Below are 21,142 nucleotides of genomic sequence, written 5' to 3'. Positions count from 1 at the left end.
ATGTCTTTTGACAGCCCAAAAAAGCGACCGCACGTTCAGAAACAACCCCAAGAAACTGCAACCGCTGACTAACAAAAGGTACAAGTGACTTTAGAGGAAAAACAAGCCCAAAGTTGCTGATGATAAGTAGACTAAATGCAACACTGAAGCTCACATGAAAAGCCCTCATGGATTGTAGGATGTTTTAAAGCCGCTGAGAAAAAGCCAAATAAACGTTACCTACCTGCCACTGGTTTCACGTCTAAACCTTAAATCGTTGGTTCTCTATGACAGAGGAAATGTAGAGACTACATTTAGATGTCTTTGGTCAGATTCCACAGAAAAGTCCACCTGGTTAAAAACTCATATGTACCTCTGACATTTCTCTGCAATGATCCGGGGTTTTGGAAAATCAATAAAAAAAAACCTCCCTTCATAAGATCATGATCATCATATGACTGGTCACTCCTGCAGATACCAACGCAGCAGCTGTGTTTTGTTGTTGCCATATTATTGCCTGTTGAGGCGATAGTCAGGAATGATCTGTTCACTGTTTGATTTAAACAAGTAAACTATTCAAGCATTACTGCTCTGCTTGTACGACCACAAGATGGCCGCGACGCCTGCCTCTAAATTTAGTAATTTAAAGTCATTTGAGAAATGCCCTATACATGCATAGAGTTGTGAACAGATTCATGTGATTGGCTTTTAAGTAATTCATCACCCACGTGGAGTGTTCTTGTGATTGGCTAAAATCAGGCAGATTTCTGATTGGTTGCAAATCATTCCCTGTTAAAAGAAATGCATTTATGTATAGAGTCAAGTCAGGGGAGTCTCAAAAAGACCAGAGGTAGTTAGTAAATCAATATATAATCGTGTATGGATTAGAAATACTTTTGTGAATCTTGTCCTGTGCATGTGTAACTCTTGTGTGCATGTATAAATCACGTATGTGTATTTGTAAATATTGAGACTCTTTAACCTCCATAGAATTAGTCTATCACTTGTGTCATTGTGACAGTAAATTTGTCTCAGGAGATTGTTTTGGTGCATAATTCTTTATTAAACCATGATTAAATTATTACTTTTAGTGAGTTAGAATAAAATATAAGAGCAAAATATATAAGCCCATTTCTGTTCTTTCCTGGGTTACAGTCAGAACCCTGTTAAATGGTAAGTAGCCGATACTTGAAACCCCTTTGAAACATACAGTGGATACAAAAAAATCCACTCTGTCAGGTTTGGTGGCATAAAAACTGAAACCATTATAAGTCATTTCAAAACACTTTGGACCTTTAAGGTGACATATTGACATTACTGTCTGCACAGTTCAACTAAAAGAAATCTTAGGGGTGAAAAAAATAAAAATACTTGTCAGCTTAACCACAAGTTAAAATAACCAAAGCTTTGTGGGAGAACATTTTATATTCTAAACAAATCGAACGTTACTATCAGAAAAGGGATCATTTAATTTATTTGGGGGTAAAAACTTAAACCCAAGTAACTGGTTGCAGAATAGTTTTAATTCAGCGTCTGGACGTTTTTTGAGTGAGACTGGTCTGTTCCGGGTCACCCAACAGTATCTCAAATTGATTTAGACGGATTTTCACAAAGTAGCTCAAAAACCTTAATTTTGTGTGTTTTTGAGTCATTCGTCTGTTAAATTGCTGGTGTGCTTTGGTTCATTGTACTGCTCCATAATTCATGTGGGCCATGTTGGGCTTAAGGTCACAAACTGATGGCCGGACTTTCACCTTCAGTATTTTCTGTTAGACAGCAGACTTCGGGATTCTTTCAATCAATCACTTCACCATGTCTCACTGTTGGTATGATGCCAGTTTTTAGAAATGCAGTGTTCAGAGAGCCTTTTTTCCCTAATGTAATAAAATCATTTGAAATCTGCTTATTGTGTTTACTCAGGTTATCCCCTTGTGCCATTAAAATGTTTGTTGATGTGAAAACTGCAAGCGTGGGAGAAAATTGAAAACAAATCTATGAGGGGGGAGACACACTTTTACAGTGCAGTTTTTTTCTGTGCTCAAAAAACGAGCCCAAAAAAAAAATGTAGATTGGAAGAAACACTTCAACATACTCTTCTGTGCGTAATGAGACGCACACATTTTTACTTGACGGCATTTTTGTGTCGATTCAGAGCAGCTACAGTTCTGTGGTCAGAGCTATTTAATTCATCCAGACGACTCAGTTTCACCATTTATCCACAGAATAAGAGCTGCAGGCCATCCAGACCAAAATCCATTTATTGACAGCTTATTAACATTTACAGCTCCAGACTTTTCTTTTTTGCACAGCAGTAGCTGGGTCCTTGGAAAGTGAAATGCAATAAAGAAATCACCAATAAGCCTATGGCTGTCATATATTTCCTTAAAATGGGAACCGTTTGCATGAGCCCCATGACACTCGTGTAATAAGTGTAGTCGGCTTGATGACGTCCCATTCACATCAGCAGGCTAATAGTGAAGCGACAGCTTGCTTAGCTTGTCCTCATGCATGCTTTAAGGATGCTACAGATTTAATTCTTCTGCTACTGAAAAACAAGATTCAAGCTCACAGCAACTCAAAGGTTAAAAAAAGAGAATGAATTTAGGGTTTTGTAACAAAACACTACCCAATTCAACAGCAAAACTTTTGCTGTTGTTGTATATTGTGAAATTAAGGACTCATTCCAAGAATGCTTTGGATGATTTTAGCCAGGCAAGAAAATACTTCCGTCTCTCCACTTTACTTCTTAGTTCAGAAATGTGTAGATTTGGAGAGAATTTGTTGCAACATAAACAGCGCTTGTTAGAAATTCCTGCAGCTCCTTCAGTCTTACCTTGCAGTGGTGATTTGTAACATGGACCTTATAGGCAGTCCCCCAGGGCGGCAATAGAAGAAGGGGCACACACTGTACTTTAAAAAATAAATAAAAATCTGCCATTTGTGAACTCATCAACTTTCATATAGCTTTTTTGCATGAGTGTTGAGTAGACAACTCAACCCGCTACTATGAATAAGAAATCAGGTTCTGTTGCTGTCAGTCATACAGACATCAGGTTGAGTGGAGAGTAATTTACTTCAGTAATTTGTAGTGTCTAAAGACTATATTTAGTAACAAAAATTTAAAAATGTGGGGTCACATGCAAAATTCTCCCTGTTGCCCTCATTGACCAGCTTCTCCTGCGTGTGCGTAGGGAAAAGAATGAGATTTTGTTTGCGATCTCCGTGCACAACACTCTAGTAGAAACATTAAATAAAACTGTACTTTCACTGCCATATCACAAGCAGGCAGTATGTTCTTTGAAAGTCAATGTATGCACACAAACAAACCCTCCCTGATTAATTTCTACTGACTGCAGTCCTACTTTGCATGTGCCAGGGCTTCTCCATGCAGGCGTTTTCCCTGTCTACACCACAACAGGAACCAGGATGTTTTCAAATCCTATCACTCTGGAAACCTGTTTCACAATCTTACAGTTTTCTGAGAAAACGCATGCCATTAGGAACAGTGGAGATGCCAGAATACTTTTCCATTTTCACCATGTGCACATCTTTTTTCAAAATAAAGGGCAATAAACATCCATTGCCAATTTTCCTGTAAGAAACTCCTGCCATTTTAACAGGGGTGTGTACGTAGTGCCAGCCTTACAGGTCAGACATATCACTCAGTTGAAGTCAAAACCAATTTTATGCAGTGTTTAACATACTGGAATCCTCTCTGCCCAACATCTCATGCAGACTGGTGACCTGAACGCCGCAAATGTACAATCACAATTTATTCACCATTAAACTCTCTATGTTATGGATAGAGATGCTCAGCAGGATTAGTTCTGAACTGGTCTCACCAAGTATGGAACAAAATGTTCCTTTTTTTTTTTTTAAATCTTCCAGTGTATGATTTACCTGTCATTTTCTAAGCACTGACTTTAAATGACAATAACTCCAAACTATGAAGTAGATACTTCACCTGCTAACCTTGCATGTATTTGGCTCAGCAGTCTGAACATCCCCCATCTCTGGGGGATGTTCAGACTGCTGAGCAAAATAAAGTGGAAGTTGCAGGCCAACAATGGACGTGGCAGAAAATGCACATAACCTAAAACGACAGAGAGATATATCAAAGGGAAGGATCTGAAGTTTGGCTCTGTGGAGTTATCAGTAACAGCTTCCAAGTGGTAGAAAAATGCCGAATCACAGAGAGTTTGTGGAAGAGTTAAAATCCCACGAATGGTGGAAGGCTAAGAGCTAATCAGACCTAACCTGACGAAGCCAGATGTATTTGCTCCGCATATCCATCTGGAAACCTTCCGTTGAAGTAATTTTGGGAAGGGGCGAAAATACTGGTTAGCTGATTGGCCTATGTTGGTGATAGACGGGCCAAATGAACCAATCAGATCAACGAAGCATATGACGTACTAACAGCGACGACAAAAACACAACCACAAGCTCTTGCCGAAACCAGTCGGGAGAAGAGCAAAAACATCTTTTCCTCTGAGAAAAGTCTCCAGAGGAGTTTTCTGCTCTTCTTTCAGTGAAGATACGTGGATACGCCCCCCCCCCCTGGTCGGCGAGCCGTCCGCGCAAAACTTGTCTTCTTCAATACCCACCCCGCTCCGTCAGTCACCGCCTCGCCTAAACAAATTCCTGCGGGAAACACTGCACGCTAACACTAGTTTCATCGGCTGAAGCCGCCATGTTCTTTAGACTGAACTGTCGCGCTTCCCGTTGCGTCACACCTCAACCCGCCTCAAAGCCAACGCTGATTGGACGTTCGTTTGGTGAACGGCTCCAAATTTTCTTTAACGGAGAGTAGCCAGACTGATCTGCGAGTGAAACCTTGAAAGCTCGCGAGATCAGGATGGTCTCACGAGGCTAAATCAGACCCCTGTTTTAGCTGATTTTAGCTATTTTAAACAGCTCCACCTGAGAATATTCAGATCCATGTTATACTGGGGTATATTAGTAGACAATAACTTTCTACATCCTCAAGACAGATGACTGTTGTGGTTTTCTCAGCCAAACAAAGTCCTGGTTGCTACAAGAACTGACGTTGCTTGGCACTGTCGTCCTCAAAGCAGAACAACAACTCGCTGGATGGACTATATTTCCATCTGACTGGTGAACTCTTTGAACTCCCTTGGGATGAGCTGGAGAATATCTGGGTTTCCCTCCTGAACCTCATCTCCATGACCCAACTCTTTACATGCAGTGAATGGATGGATGGAGTGCTATGGTCAACAACATAGAATCCATAGACTGTGTCATCAACTCCACATTAGACACGTACGCCTACTGTGCGTGTCATTACAGCAATTCAGTTAGAAAAGTGCATGTCTGCATGATTTAGGAGACGTTTAAGCCTTCTATTGGTTGGTGGCTCCTCCTGTTGTCCAGCTCACAGGGCGGGAAGCTGCGTAAACTGAGTGGGAGAAAATCCCTAATTTTCTAACTTCCCTGAACGCAAACACTCATCTGTTGCTTGTTCTCAGACGATGTCTATTACCGAATCTGCACAAACAGAGAAAACAGGTTCCAGGAGAACAGTTTGTTTTGTAAAACTAAGCCTACAATAAGTTTAATAAATAAATGTTTGAACCAAGCACAAACCATGTTTTACTGAATCCGAAATCAGTGTAGAATAATTCAGGTTTGACCAGTCAATATATTTATATGATAATTATACCACAAGAGGTTTTTTCACAACCCCATTTGTTTTTTTAAAGACATAGTAAAGGTTTCATGAATCTCTAATTCTGTTTTTTCCCGTGTATTTGATCAGTTTAGGACCATCTAAGCTAAGGTTCTGAACTGGAGACTAAATGAAAAGCTGAACTAGCCCTTTAGCTTAGCTCTGATGTGGAACTCTGAAGCGGATGCTAACTATAGAGTTAAAGATATTTTTTTTAAGCCCAGTGAGCATCTTTTCTTAGCGGAATCTGTCAACGTCGCGGGCCGAGCGGGTCGAGAATTACTTCCTTTCTAACTTCAGGGTGTCAAAGCTTAAAGTACTCTGCTTCAAACGCGAGGCCCGTTATCAGAGCTTACACTTATTTCACCAGGATAACTTTCATGTTGACAGCAACTGGATAGCCTTCTGCGAGACATCCCGCCGGTGATAAATACAGTGGCGTTTGAGTACGACCGCCTCTCGTGCCACTCCCAGCACATTATTTCTTAACACGACACAATGGATTTCTACTACACCTATTTTTTGTTTTGTTTATTTTTTTCACGGCAGGATACCGTAGATCCATAGAGATCTGCAGCTGGCTGAATGAGACAGAAAATGCTTGGGAGAATTTCTTCTTTGCCTTTGCCTGGCTGGCATGAAAAACACGAGCATGCGTGATCAGTGTACGCTCATTTTCACGCACTGAATATGTGTGAGATGTGCGGGCTTGGTGCGTGCGGTGCCGACAAAGCAGGTCAAAGCATCACGACGAGCAGAAGCGGTGTGAGTGAAGCTGGGTTGGGATGAGGCGGGGGGGGGGGGGGGGGGGCGAGAGTCGATGTCAATTTTTAAACGATCCAACAGTCCCAAAAACAAGGAGAAAAGAAAAAAAAACATACTTTTTCTTTTTTGTGCCAATGAATCATGTTCGAAAACAGTGAGGGATTAAATGGAGTAACAGATGAAAAGAGAGGGAGGAGGACAGTGTGAAGATGAGACACAGAAGAGAGAAAATAGAGGGTGAGCACGTGTGAAATCGGGGAGGGGTGCTCCAGCTTTGTGTTGATCCTTCGCTGGGAAAGCCTGCGTCGAGCCAGCTGAGATGACAAAACAGACGAGTGCATCTCAGGGCGTGGAGAGAGAGAGAGAGAAAAAGTGCACACTTTTCTATGTGTGAGCTGCTCCTGATGCAAGCTAAACTGTGTATAGTGGTAAAAAGGCAGCGCTTGGCAAAGTCAGAACGGATATCAGAACATCCATCCAACACTGTGGGGAAAACAAAAAAAAACAAAAAAACATGGTAAATATAATTTCACTGCATGTTGTAACAGCACTGTTAGCTCCGGGTTCATCTGTGTTTCTATAGACAAGACGTGTTTAGCGGTTTCAGGAGGTTACTTGACCTGGGGCACCGAGGGCCGCCGTCGGCACATGAGGACTCAGAGGTCACGGCTGCAGAGGGACGTGGCTGATGTGCACGTAGGAGCCCGCAGCCACCATCTGGCTGCCTTCAGCAACGGCTAAAGGCCCATTCATACCCTACGTTTGGCCTGCACGTCCGTATTTCTGTCCGTACGTTCTATCCGTTGAGTCCTTCATACCTCCGTCCGTTGAGGTGCGCAATAACCAATATTCCCTCTAGGTGGCAGTGCTGAGCTCCAATGATTCGTCACTGATCAAACACGGCGACGGTCCAATACGTGATTTTGTTGTATTTGCTCCGTAAGTAAACTTTTTGTTTGTCCCTGTGCCCCGGACACGACACATATATGTGGGTAGTTGTGGACAATCTCCGCAAGTCGTTCCTCGAATCCCGCCATTGTTTAAAGCCCAGAATTACAACCTTCTTCGTGATTTTGTTGACATTTTGTACTACAAACTCAATAGCGCCCCCACCGTTTCCGGTAGTATTGCTCCGTATTGATCCGTTTCGTCCGTAAGCGTAAGCTCCCAATTTTCGTGTCAAAGTACGGACGAAATCGATGGTTTGAACGTATGAAACACTCCACACGTATCCGTATCCGTCTTTTACGCGAGGTATGAATGGGCCTTAAGAGTGCAAAACACAACCGGACAGAGTTGTGAGAGGGCGCTCAGAGGATAAGACCCATTTGTGCCTGACCGTAACGACACTGCACCTCATTATATGGACAGTTTGGTCCCGAACGTATCAAAGTTTTTTTAGCAATAGGAGTCAAATGACAGATTGTAACTTAATAAAGTGAAAATAAATCTATTATTGAAACAGAAACCTTTTGTGATGTCACCACTAAATCTCTTTGGGCTATCAGAAATAAATGTAACTGCAAAGGTCAGCTAAGATTGCACACCAGCCTGAACATCCCAACACATGATGGTGGCATCATCCGGCTGTGGGGATGCTTCCTCTTAGCAGGGGGAAAGCTTTTAGAGCAAGATTGCCCAAAGTGCGGCCCAGGGGCCACATGTGGACCCTGGAACCAAGAATGGTGCAAATTTGCCCGGCCAGCACGAGGGATGGAGACTTAAACTTTGTCTTAGTGCAAGACTTTCCCAAATAAATTAATCTTCTTAGAATTGAAAATGGTAGGTACAACATAAGGTGTTTGTCTGTTGTTAAAAAAAAGTTTCCATTTTAATTTCAAAGTAAATAGGACCACAACATTAGATAAGTACATGCTTTTCTTTTAGTACGCCAGAAATATAAAAAGAAGATACAAACTAAAACCTTTGTTACCCTGATCTGAGATATTTACACATCTGTTTAATCCAAACAGTCTGGTTTACAAGAAACGGAATAGGTTGTTTAATTAAAATACTGCGTCTTTCGATCATTTTAAAACAGGTTTAAGTGATAAAATGCTGATACACTTATTTTTGTGTTTTCAATTGATATAGAAAATAGACTTTTGTGGCCTGCAAGGATTTTGAAGTTGCCAATTTTTGCAAACCCAACTGAGAGTGTGATGCAAATCACAGATACTTTATATCCAGTCCGAGTTATTTTGCAAAAAGAGTGGGCCAACATTTTAGTCTCTAGATGAGTTCTAGTTCAAATGATTTACTGCTCTAGTTTATTCCTACAAATTTATTGAGGTTGGACTTTGTGGGGCCTTGTTGAAATTCAACTTCATGATGATGAGTTTCTGGTAAATTTTTTCAACTGTGACCAATGGAAACGCTTCATTCCAAAAACTCAAACCATACAGAGAAAAACCAGGACAGATCAAATCCTTTCTTAGCTAGCTGGCCACACGTTCAATTCAAAGATGTGTACCAGCAAGCATAACAGAAATGAACTCACTGGGCACGATTAGTGCTGGACTGCTGCTTGCTGAGAGTTTCGTTTTTTTTTTTTTAGTAGATCATTACTTTATTTTATTTTATTTTTTTATTTTATTTTTTTTCCCAGTGTCCTGTCTAGCACTATGGCAATAGGAATTGATATCTCAATGCCAGATGGAGCTCGACAGATTTTGCTTTTACAAGTGGAGCAAACAGCTTTCGCCATAGTGCTCCACTTGATTTATGCTTATAAATAGCTTTATTATGATTCCTGCAAGGAGAATTTCAAATTATATGGACATGACAATGGGAGAGTAAAGGAAGAACAAAAAGTGAAAGAAAAGAAAAAAAAGAGTAGAGGTGAAAGAAAGAGGAGATAAAAGGAAGAGAATGATAAAACATCCTCTGTCTGCTCCATCACCTGGAAAGAGACACAAAAAGAACAGCACAACCAACAGACATAAAGCAACAGATACACTCGAATAACACCTAGATGCCATTGCTAAATCATATATATTATTATGTAAGCTGACATGTGTAATGTGATATTTGAAAAAAGAAAGTGACACAACATAAATAAATAAATAAATAAATTATAAGATTACTGTATATAAGTGAACACTTAATACCTGGGACCCAGCACCTGTGGGAGATGTGAAAGTGCACTAGTTTAGGTGAAGATTATCCAGAAATAGCTTGATAGTGATTGTGGAGAACCGAAGACCCACCTTCCCCGAGCACAGAGGCAGGCGTCAGGGGACCCGTAGCCCCGGACTCCCAAAGGGGTCCCTAAAGCAGGTCGCCCAGGAGGGGCCGACACAGGATATCTGCAACCCCCCCCCCCCAAGGAAGGAGCAGAGACGACCCCGAGGAAATCCCCCAGCCACCGCAATGCCGACGCCCTCAAGAGCCGCGGAGACGAGCCCGTGGGCTCCGCCGGCAGCCAGCCCCGCTGAAGTGGTCCCGGCCATGGGCCCTGAGGGCCAGAGGCCCCAGGGGCGCCCCGACCCCGCGACGAGGGCCCCGGCCGCCCCCCGGGGGGCCAGGCCCCGCGAAGAGGCCGCCAGGAGCGGGCCGGCGCACGCCCGGGAACCCGCCCCAAACCCGAAGCCAACTAATGCGCCAGGGGGCCAAGGCGCCCGCCAACGAAGTGGAGGAGGGCAGGACGTGGGGGGATGGGCTCCGCACCTATCGGAGACTTGAGATGTTCTTGGGAGAGGGAGCGGACCACACCCATACCTGAAAAAAAAAAAAAAAAAAAAAAAAAAAAAAAAAAAAAAAAAAAAACTCATTCACCCCATCCCTCCCTTGTGCCCCACCCCCCGCAAAAAAAAAAAAAAAAAAAAAAAAAAAAAAAAAAAAAAAACGCTGTACACACATTCCCATATAACACTCACATCCAACACTGACCAAAGGGGGGGGGGGGGTCACCCCAAATCGACTATACGACTGCTTGTGCCCGACCCCCGGCCCCGGCCCCCGGGACGGGCTGTTATATTGTTTTGTACGCACTCTGTGCATACAAAATGACAAATAAAGTTGTCTAAGTCTAAGTCTTCTATGACCCAAACTGGTTAGGATCAATCATTGCAGATGGCCAATATTCTTTGTGGTACAGCCTGGCCCGACACTATTCCCGTTGTCTATTGGCTAACTTGGTGTTAGGGTCAACTAAGGCTCATATCCATGAGGCTCTCCAACTTTTTCATCAGAAATACATAAAGAGACACAAGTCAGCCTTAAGCTTGTAGGAATTTGTTGTGAATTGTGGAAGCTAAGTCAGGATTACTGACATAACAGGATTACTTCATAGCAAGCCACGTGGGAACAAAATGTCGGCACTCTTTAGTCCTGTTGGGTTCAGAAGCTCTTTTCCCTCACAGCTGTCAACATTATCACTTTTATATAAAAGGACTTCCTTCCTGTGGGACAAGGTTTTCTCTCATATTGCTGTCGATAGTTACAATTAACAGATCGAAATGAAATTCAAGCTTTGACTAGTGACCCTAAAAGAAAGAGTTGTAGATGTGTAGCTGAACGGCCTACTCCAGCAGCTATTGTGCTCCACGGAGAAATAAGTTTGGAGAAGATTAAAGCCTCACCCTGGTAAGCAGGAGCCCGGCGTCACTGAACAAGCTTACACTCAGGCCCTGAATAGAACAGAGCTGGACCAATCACAGGCAGGGGAGGGGTGCCTTTGTCCTTCCAATAAAGTCACAAGCACGCCAGCCGCTACCTAAGATCAAGGTCGCCACCTAGTGTCGAGAGAGAGAAGTGCACGCCTCTTCAGTCCACATCAAAATCAGCCGTGTTTGAAAACAAAGTGGAACCAAAGTCAAAATCCCTTGTTTGTGTGCGCAACGTGCTGACATTTGAAATAATAATAATAATAATAATAATAATAATAATAATAATTAAAAACAACTAAGAATGACTGCACACAGGTCCGTGTGCTTCAGCCCAACAGCATCCTGACAACTGAACAAGCAATTTATTCTCGACTCACACGTTCACACTGTTCCACATTTTGTCACCCCACAATCGCAGTCTTCAGTAAAACTTTCTGGGAATGCTACGTGGCAGACACAAAGCCACTATGAAGCAGGATACATGGCTTTCAGTTTTATTCCATCCATCCATCCATTTTCTGACCCGCTTGATTCGACAAATAAAAAGCAGAAATGTGTCGCGCACGTTTGCATTTTGCCCCCCTTTACCCTGATGCCCCTAAATAAAAGCCAAAGCGAGAACGATCCACCTGAACCGACAGGCGGGGCGCAGCATTAATCAGAGAAGCTGTCAGGAGGCCCATGGCAAGTCTAGATGAGCCGCAGAGAGGCACAGCTCTGGTGAGAGAATCTGTCATCAGGTCAACTATCAAGTTGCACACTCCAAACATTTGGGACGGGTTGTTACAAGAAAGCCAATAGATGCCCTGTTAGCAGTTTCCCACAAGCTATTTGAACCGAAGGTTTTGTCTCTCAATGAAATAATGCCATTGTGCAGAAGAAACCCAAAACTGCAGAAATTTCACGTGAAAACACCATCCCAGCTGTAAAACACAGTGGCGGCTGCATCATGCTGTGCTGGAGCTAAATGAAAGCCGGCCCTGAGAGAAAACCTGAAAAAGACTTGAGACTGGCACGGAGGTTCACCTTCCAGGAGCAGAACGACCTTAAAATGTACAGCGAGAGCTAGAATGGTTTAGTTCAAAGAAAAAAGTATTTATCACCACGTTCCAGTCAAAGTCCAGACTTACATTCAATTGAGAATCTTTGGCAAAACCTGAAATATGCTTTTTACAGATGTTTTCCATCCATTTGAGGTGTTTTAGAAGCGCTGGGAGATCCATACCACAAGAGTGTTACCAGAGTTTTTTTTTTTTTACCAGATTTCTTGGTAAAAAAAAACATTATTAAAAACCATACATCCCTTTTCTTCCACTTCACAATTATGAGCAACCTTGTAATTCTCTAGAGCACGTGTCAAACTCAATGTCCGGGGGCCGGATCCAACCTGTCGTGGCAATTTATCCGGCTCTCGAGAGCCAAAAAAAAGGCAGATGTCATAAAGTAGAGGTATATATCCTTTTAAATTGTATAAAGCGGCTAAAACTGCCTCCTGTAGTGAATGTTGATTTTTTAAAACTGTGCAGTACCAGCATCCTGACACTAGATGTCAGTTTTCCCACAGCACATTAAAACCACCCAGAAATGTCCATAAAGAGATAAAGTGATGCAGAATGATGAGTTTAAAGCATAATTCACCCCAACATCAACTTGTTTTGCATATAAATTGTATAAACTGGGCCTAAGGTGCTAATTTTATGTTACTGTGCATCTTTTAATATTTCTATGTGAACTGAAATCAAATTATGAAATCAAAAGTATCATCTATACACGTGCAACCGGCCCTTTCAATGACTTGATGATGCCAAAGTGGCCCAGTATAGAAACGAGTTTGACACCCCCGCTCTAAAGCTTTAAACAGAGTGTTTGCGTTTGAAAGGTGATGAAATGCAAGAGATTTAAGAAATGTGAAATCTTTCGCACGACTCTGTAGAACAGCCTGTGGTGATGGTCCTTTAATGCACCCAATCTCACTTCAACTAAGCCTTTAGATTAATAGACAGAAACACTAGAGGCCACCAAAGCTGTTGCCCACAATAGTTGCTTTAATTGATTGTTAAAATACCTCACCTGAGTAAGGTTTGAAATGTCGCAGAGGTAAAATAATAATTTTACTGGAGATTTAGGGAGAAACCTGAGCTCCAAAAGCCGACTGCAGGGATGAAATATCTAGCACGAGTGTGGAAAGGCTTCCTATATGGTGCTGTTATGGGACAAGGCTGGTAGCTTAACTTTTAAAATGAAAACTGATAGCAACAGTGTGTGCAGTTTTAAAACCCTTATTCACTTGCTTCCCCACAGACACATGGTGCATAAGTCAGGAAATGCAACTGCTCATCCGAACCATTGCAAATAAAACAAAACACAGGACATCTTTCAGTTTCATACATATATATAATCATATATATATATTTTTTTCATTGTACAAAGATACATTCTCAAATGCAAAGGCTCATTCATCAAAAATAAATACTGAAATGGCTAAACTGAAACATTTATATATATATAGCTCCTCTCCTGGAGAGAAGACACAAATACAAACTGTTGCAAAAGAAGACAGCTTTCTGAAACGACAAAACAAAAAAGCATTAGTGCAGTGTTCAGCGGATTGAGTCATATTCACCAAATTTAAACAGCACTCGGTGGACAGTAAGGAAATAGATAAATTGCAAAAGAAATAATTAAAAAAATCTCATAAAAAAATGACATGTGTCATCAAGAGGAGATGGGTGGCTTAACAAAGCGGTTTGGTAAAAGAGGAGCAGATCAGCGCAGCTAAACCAAACAGGTTTCTCATCTGGGAACAGGACAACAGTTGGTGCATAATCCTCAGCGAGGACCCTTTTCTTTATCATCCAACTGTAACGGCGACTCAAACCCCTCCAAAATATTTCAATTTACAAATAGGAAAGTTAAAAATATATCTCTATCTGGACCTATCAACACACCTGGGTTTCTGTTAGAAAAACAAAACAAAAAAAACCTGTCTCCCTGTTCTGAACATGCTGCTGTGAAAGACGCCGCGTTAGATGAGACTTTATTACTGAGCGAGCTTATAGCTGAGTGTCAGTCTTTAACCTTTGGTAGCAAACAGAGTATTCTTTAGAGAAAAATAGAAGAACTCTGTCACACGTGAAAGACTGTTCAAACTCTCATATCTAAGGCATCTCTTAAAGTGGCTATTGAGTGGAGCTGGTTAGCAGGCGGGGAGCCCAAACAATCTGATGCAACAAGACACCAAACACAAGTTTGCTCTTATGAAATGAAGGAAAACATTATCCGTGCCATCATGGAGATAAAACTGGGGGAAAGCAGGTACCCATGAAGGCAAATGTGCTACGATCTGAGATGTCTACTAAGTCGGTGTGTCATCTGCAAACAATGACACCTTTTTATTGCCTTTAGTATTTAGTTATTGCAAGTCTTCCCAACTTCCCAAGGAACATTCACGCTGGCTTTTCTTCAGTAGAATAAGAAGTTGTCTCTTAAAATGTTAACACGGGTTCTGTTTTATAGTTCCAGTTTGTACCTCAGTGGAAAGCCTCTATTTCCCTAAAGAAATATAGAACAGGGCCAGACATGATCCAGTACCGGCATGCAGAGCTCAATCTGAGGGTTTACTTCACGGCTCCAGGCAGAAACGTGGCGCTAGCATGAAATTATGTTTTACCTTTTTATAGCTTTACCTAAAAAGAAAATCCAACTCACTGACATCTGCAACGGACTTAAAATCCGTTGTCGGGTGGAGGCACTTCAAGGAACGGTTATCTTTTTTTTTTTTTTCCTCCCAGGGATTCGGATCATCTGCCGATTTCTTCTTGTGTGCTTTCAATCAAACAGCAAAATTCAGTTTGTTCTTCATCATCTTGTTAAAACACGTGTAGATTTACCATCAGGGTTGCTGGGCTAAGATTACTACAAAATAATAAACTGATTTAAAAAAAAAAAAACTTTGTTCATAAGGACTTCTTTTTAATCCTGATGTATAATATTCCAATCCAGGTTTCAACACAGTTTTTAATCTAAGCTTTTTTTAAACTGGCCACTATCTGAGTATCTCACAAAACTCACTTGCAGTAAAAGAGTAGACCAACAAAAGGTATGTTGTTGGACTACTACTGTTGCACCTTATTTTGCTGATGTCAAAATCAGCATGTTTTAACTCTTCTTAATGATATTTAAAGTAGAAGAAAGACTGTAGCTGCTACGCTGCCTCCCTGTTAGACGCGAGATGTTCTGCGCTGCGCTCGGATATCCACGGCCGTCCCTGGAAAGCTCGTCACACAGCAGCTGAAACACCAGTCATTAAATTCTATGATGAAACAATTCCTCTGAAATATGTCCGTGAAAGACTAAAACCGTTTTGAAATATGCAACAAGCTCACGTCTTTATCAACAACTAATTTCAAAACAGAGAGTTTTGATATGACCGGTTCAGGATCGGTTCTGAATGGTCACCTCGTCTGTTGTAGACCAGCTGATTGTGTCGAATGAGACGTTTAACAATCAACGAAAAGCCATTTGTGTTTTTTGGGACACATTGTCAGGACATAGTAGCGCTCTTTCTAACCTAGTTACGTGTTTTTGAGCAGCACATTGATATCTGAGGCACAAACTGGACTATTTTAAATATTTGCAATGTTACTTTTGCGGATGAGATGAATGTGTGTCATGAGGCATTGGATCCGAACACAGCTGAAAACTAATCCAGCTGTTGGGCTTTCAAAGACGTTCCTCAAACAGAACCGGCGTTGATCCAGACAGAGAATCCCACATGATTGACTCCCGCGTTGCTCGCTAGATCGTACTTTCTTAGAGGACAACGCATGAAGTTGCAGATGACTAGTTTTCTGCCTCTGAACAGCTGATGTAACATTAGCAGTGTCCCCACTAAGCACATGGTGGGCGATTTAGGCGGAACGCTTGCAAACATCCGCAAACATGAAATTAAAAACACATGAGGCGGTAATATATAATGCTTCAGATTCGTAGCATAAAATCACAGGACAAAGCAAATCCATGCATCCAAGGTTAACAGAGAGAAATGCTCGCAGAGCAGTTTTTGCTTTTTTTTGCTTCCATTGTTCAAGACCGAGGGAGCAAAAAAATAAGTGCTGATTAATCTTGCGCCTCCGACAACTCCTCTGCTTCTGTGGTCTAAAAAAAAAAAAAAAAAAAAAGGCAAATCAGGTCTGAAGAGGCCGGTCGGCGGGAGTTCAGTCTTCACCGACCATGACCTGCCAGACGATGAGGTGGCTGCGCTCGGCTTTAGTCAGGAAGGGCTGCAGCTTCATGGTGGGGTTCTCTGCCGCGTCCGCTTCCCCGTCCTCATCGCCTGCAGACGCACAGAGAGACGTTGCCATCAGCCGCCTGCGTCGCAGATATTGCCCTTCAGTCTCCACCGCAGCGCAGGAACTCACCCATCCTGAAGTCGATGTAGCCTTCTCCTCCGCTCATCACCAGCATGGACTTGCTTCCCTCCTGAGCCGAGCTATCAGAGGACCTGTCTGCTGCCGTCTCCCCCGGCCCGGATGCTGACGTGTCTGCATGACCTGGCCGCAAAAACACGCCGCGTCAATAAAAGCCCTACAGACCTGGAGTTCAAAACCTTCTTTTGTACGGTGTGAAAAGTGGTTTCATCCAGATTGGTTTAGTTTTACCCGTTCTGAGACAAGACCTCAAGCTGATTTTGATTATTTTGATATCTTAAGAAATGAATCTTTTTAACTTGGTGATGGTTTTATTACGTCACCATCATCTTGATAGTTAGGTCAACCCTACCATTTTATATTCATTTAGACCCGATGACTTTCATCGGCCCTTACAAAGAGAACGATGTCTCCAGTTTTCTTGCACTGCCGGATTACTAACAGTCTGAGGTCAATGTGGTCTGGAGATCGTTTTGTAGCGTTATATTATCAAGATAAAAAGAGCCCACGCTTCCTTCGTCTTGATTATACTGCCGTTGTTTTATTATCTTGAGATAAGACCATTAGTTTCATTAAATGAGCATTAACATCCGGTACTGATTCTTTAACTAAAATGGGACAGTGCATATAACTGAACATTAATATATAAATATAAGATTATAGCCATGGCTGATTTCAATCTTTAGTCCTATGACCGATACAAATGCCAGGGGGGAATGTTGGCCTAGTGGTTAGAGCATCGCACCACTATGGGTCCCTGAGCAGATTGGTCCCCAGGCGCTATAGTAGCGGCCCACTGCTCCCTTAAGGGGTTAAAAGCAGAAGACAAATTTCATTGGAATCTACAATTGCGATGACAAAGATTTCTTCTTCCAGCAGGAGTTTGAGATGTTGCAATTACAGTTTTAGCATCTTAATATTGAGATAACTATATAAAAAAGCAACAGTCACTCAAGATGGTTTTCCTACAAAGATAGTTTCATCGTTGTATGATCTTGAGAGAATAAGAGCCCACACTTGTTTTGAGGTCAGCCGTGCTTCCTTATGTCATTATACGGAAACAGAGATCCAAGGCGCTTTTTTCTCCTGATTTCAGCTTGATTTTCTTATCGTCTTGAAATGACAATTCTAAAGTCGTTTTGCTGTGATCAGACTTTAATTATTTCAGCATCTTGAAATGAGATTTAAATCTTATTCTTTTGTGATCATTTCCTTTTATCATTACCTCAAGATAATGTATTAGTCTCTCCTTTTGAGATTCAAGAAATTTTAAGTTTGTGTTTGCCGTAAAATTTTCATCATCTCATTAAGACTACAACATTTTGTCTTGATAATTTCTCCGTCACATTTGCAGTGAGACCTTTATCATCCCATTTTTGTGAAAAAATGGGATCTTGAGCTTTTGTTCTTAAAACTGATTTTCAAATCATTTTATGTTATTATAAAATGGACTTTAGGCTTCTTTTGTCCCGATTACTATTTAATTATCCTGTTATATCGGCATAATAGCCGAAATGTAATTGTAACTATGGTTTTATTCCCTGATCATCTTGAGATATTAACGTCTCAGGCTCGCTTTGTAGTGGTCAGACTTTTTCTTTCTCAAACTTTTACCATTTCTTTAGTTTGAAGATAGATCTTCCTCATTTTGTTCTGATGAAGAATTTAATTTATAATCAAATCAAGACAATGTGAGCCTGGGATTGTTTAATTGTCAAGTTAACGGTCCACAATAGGAAAGGCAGGCACTGGGCGAAAAGAGTGAACCCAAACTGCGAACAGCGGTGTGAATGTACCTTAAGGCTTTTTTTTGTCTCCATGTCATCCTTCCATTAAGTCATTTAAGAACAGCTAACCACCAAATCCACTTTGTTTTTGCTAATAAACTGTATAAATGGACGTCTTATTGCGATGTCTACATGTTCCGATCATTATTTTGACAATTTACTGCACATTTGTTGAAGTCCTGCTTTTTTGTCTGAAACCGTCTGTGTGGCGCCCCCCTCATGTTTAACGAGTGTACTGCATTTGAATTTCCAGTATTGCTATTGGCTCAAAAGACGTTGCGACATCAACCAGAAAAAAAACGACGTCAGCAGCTCTGCCACCGCAGACTGAGACATTATAAAAATGTATCAGTCTCGTACGCCTCCGTAGTGAGTTGGAGTTGGAATAGTGAGCTTTCTGGTCCTTCTCTCGAGTTTCAGGTTAATGATTTACTAACTTAGCATTCAGTTATAATTTATTTACCATGTTCCAGCGGCCCAGAACACGCCTAGCTCTCCCCACCACACATTCCCTGGTCCACCGGGCAATGACTCCTTTAGACACTTTAGGCAGACCGAGGCTCTGGTACAGGGGTTAAATGGTCTCTAATGTCATTTTGTCTCATGTCAAGAAGTTTTTGTTAAATTGGATTAAATCATTATGTTGAGATGGCAAAGTTTGAATTCATGACACAATGGGAAAACATTTTTCAACCCAGGAATCTTGACAGTGATGCTGCCAGCTGGTAACAGCCTAGAACATCCATTAAAGACCAAAGCATTACGGATTAGCCCTCGGGCATCATGGGACAACGAACAATGAAAATGGATATCCATTAAAAAGTGACATTTTTGTCCAAGAATCTCAATGTTTGCTCAACTAAAATTGTTTGTTTATCAAAATGATCTTCAGATATGAATCTTATGAAAATATACTAATCACAGCAGGTATGTGTTTTCAGTTTCTAAGTATCAGTTAATTAAAAAGAGTCTGACAATTATTTACTTTTTTAATATTCTGGACAATGAAACAGAAGCGTAACAAGGGCTGGATGATACTTTGATTTTATTGATTCATTCTAATGAACAGTTATGAAAATTTTTGGAAAAACAGAATTAAAAAAATTTCCCATGCACCCCATGGCATTCATGAAACTTCATCAGTATAACTATTAGTCCTGAAAGGGGAAATTGTTTTGGTAATGGCATGTTTAATATATGTTGAAGAAAATATGTCGTCAACATACTCTAAAGAGGAAACCTTTTTGACCCTAAGATGAGGCATTTACTTATTTTTATAGGTTTGAGGTTACACAAGTGAAGTGAAACCTTTTCTTAGATGTATAAAACTAGCTCATTGCATAATACCACTAGCAGCATTTTGTGTTATTAGTTACAATGTTTACAATGGCAGAGCCTGCCATCTTGTTTTAAAGGCATGTTTTACAGCTTGTATTTAGTTGCACAAGTTGAATTAGGTTGAATTTAGTTGAATTAGGTCACCTCTTAGGCAAGAAGATTGAAAAAAAAAGCATGTTTTTAAAAATAATTCATTGAGTTGTTTTTACAAAATGAAGGTGTCAAAAAACGTTGATTAATTTGATTTTGGTATAATAAAATCTTTTTTTTTTTTTTTTTAAAGCCATATTGCCCAGCCCTAAGAGTACCACTGTAGGAACCCTGAGTTCATTACGGTTCACACTAACCTGTCTCAGCCTGTAAACTGCCTGGAAAACGTAACTCATGCTGAATTACCTGGAACTGCAGCGAAGAACTGGACAGCATTCCTGTGACCGTGGAAACTGAGTTGAGCGTGAGCCATGGAGCAATAAGGAACCACGGTCCCCGCTGTCACCTTGTCCCCGCTGTTGTCTCCATAGACACGAACCACGCCTCCAGGATTGTTTCCTGACGTCTTGGTTACGTTGTTGGCTGCTAACAGAACAGTAAAATTTATTTATTGCATACATTTTTTGCACAGCTTCCGGCACAAAACGACTTCTGATTTAAAGTTCATGATCAAAAACAGTGACATGGTGGATTTTAAGAGCATATAAAATACGTTCCAAGGTTTCCCTAAGTGTTTTCTTTGGAAATGTTGAGCAGAAGGCCTGAACTTACTCTCCGTTAGAGGAATAGAGATGATGACTCCGTTACCGGTCCCAATCCACAAACGGTTACATGAAATAGTCAGAGCCGTGATCCTCACAAACGAGAAGCCCAGCTTGCCCGTACCTGCAGGACAGTAAGACCATATTATTTCAATCTTCTGCTTCACTGTGAGACCCAACTCCTAACAAAAGACTTATTGCTTTTAATTTGCAGAGAATGCCCCAACTAATGTCAGCGCTCTGTATTTTAAATTTAGTCATAATGCAAGAAATCCACCAGTGATTTTGACGAGGATATTAAACTAAACAACCAGGTTGATTCTCTGATCAAACAGAGCTTTTACAACCTTCGTCTTTTATCCAAAGTTAAGCGTTATTTAAACCGTGCTGATCCTGACACGGCTATACATGCCTTTATCAGCTCAAGAACTGATTACAGTAACTCTCTGTAGGTCGGAGCTTACCAGTCGTCCCTCAACAAGCTTCAATGGATCCAAAATGCTGCTGCAGCTCTTTAAACTGACACCTCCAGACGCGAGCACATCACCCACATTACGTCCTCCCTCCATGTCTGTTTTACGATAGATTAAAACTGTTATTGTTTGTTTTTAAAGCTCTTGGTGGTCTGGCCCAACCCTACATGTCTGATTTATTGAGTCTCTGGGTTTATCCCTCAGCTCATCGTTCCAGTTCTTCTTAAATGTTCGGAGAACTGAATACAAACGCTGGTCACGGCACCCAGACTCTGGAACCATGGTGAAGTGGTAAATTGCAGCCAAACTGCACGATGATTCCT

The 21,142-nt window shown here is 41.4% G+C and overlaps 1 protein-coding gene across 10 annotated transcripts in view; it reads right to left on the bottom strand.

The window, feature by feature from the left end:
• Positions 1-16,106: 16,106 nt before the first annotated feature.
• The window catches only part of spag9b (sperm associated antigen 9b), a 58,460-nt gene continuing 53,424 nt past the window's right edge, over positions 16,107-21,142 (bottom strand). For 8 of the 10 annotated variants that reach the window (XM_036142520.1, XM_036142522.1, XM_036142523.1 and 5 more), the window contains 4 exons: positions 20,357-20,470; positions 19,991-20,170; positions 16,461-16,592; positions 16,107-16,375 (listed from right to left, as the gene is read on the bottom strand). In XM_036142520.1, coding sequence (XP_035998413.1) covers positions 16,257-16,375; positions 16,461-16,592; positions 19,991-20,170; positions 20,357-20,470 — 545 coding nt within the window. In that variant the 3' untranslated portion in view covers positions 16,107-16,256. The remainder of the gene's footprint in view (positions 16,376-16,460; positions 16,593-19,990; positions 20,171-20,356; positions 20,471-21,142) is intronic. The other 2 variants (XM_036142521.1, XM_036142529.1) reach the window with 1 other exon arrangement.

Source organism: Fundulus heteroclitus, chromosome 10 (assembly GCF_011125445.2).
Source record: "Fundulus heteroclitus isolate FHET01 chromosome 10, MU-UCD_Fhet_4.1, whole genome shotgun sequence".
Classification (NCBI taxonomy): Eukaryota; Metazoa; Chordata; class Actinopteri; order Cyprinodontiformes; family Fundulidae; genus Fundulus; species Fundulus heteroclitus.
The sequence above is the reverse complement of the archived record's forward strand: the minus strand, read 5'-3'. Positions and strand labels throughout refer to the sequence as shown.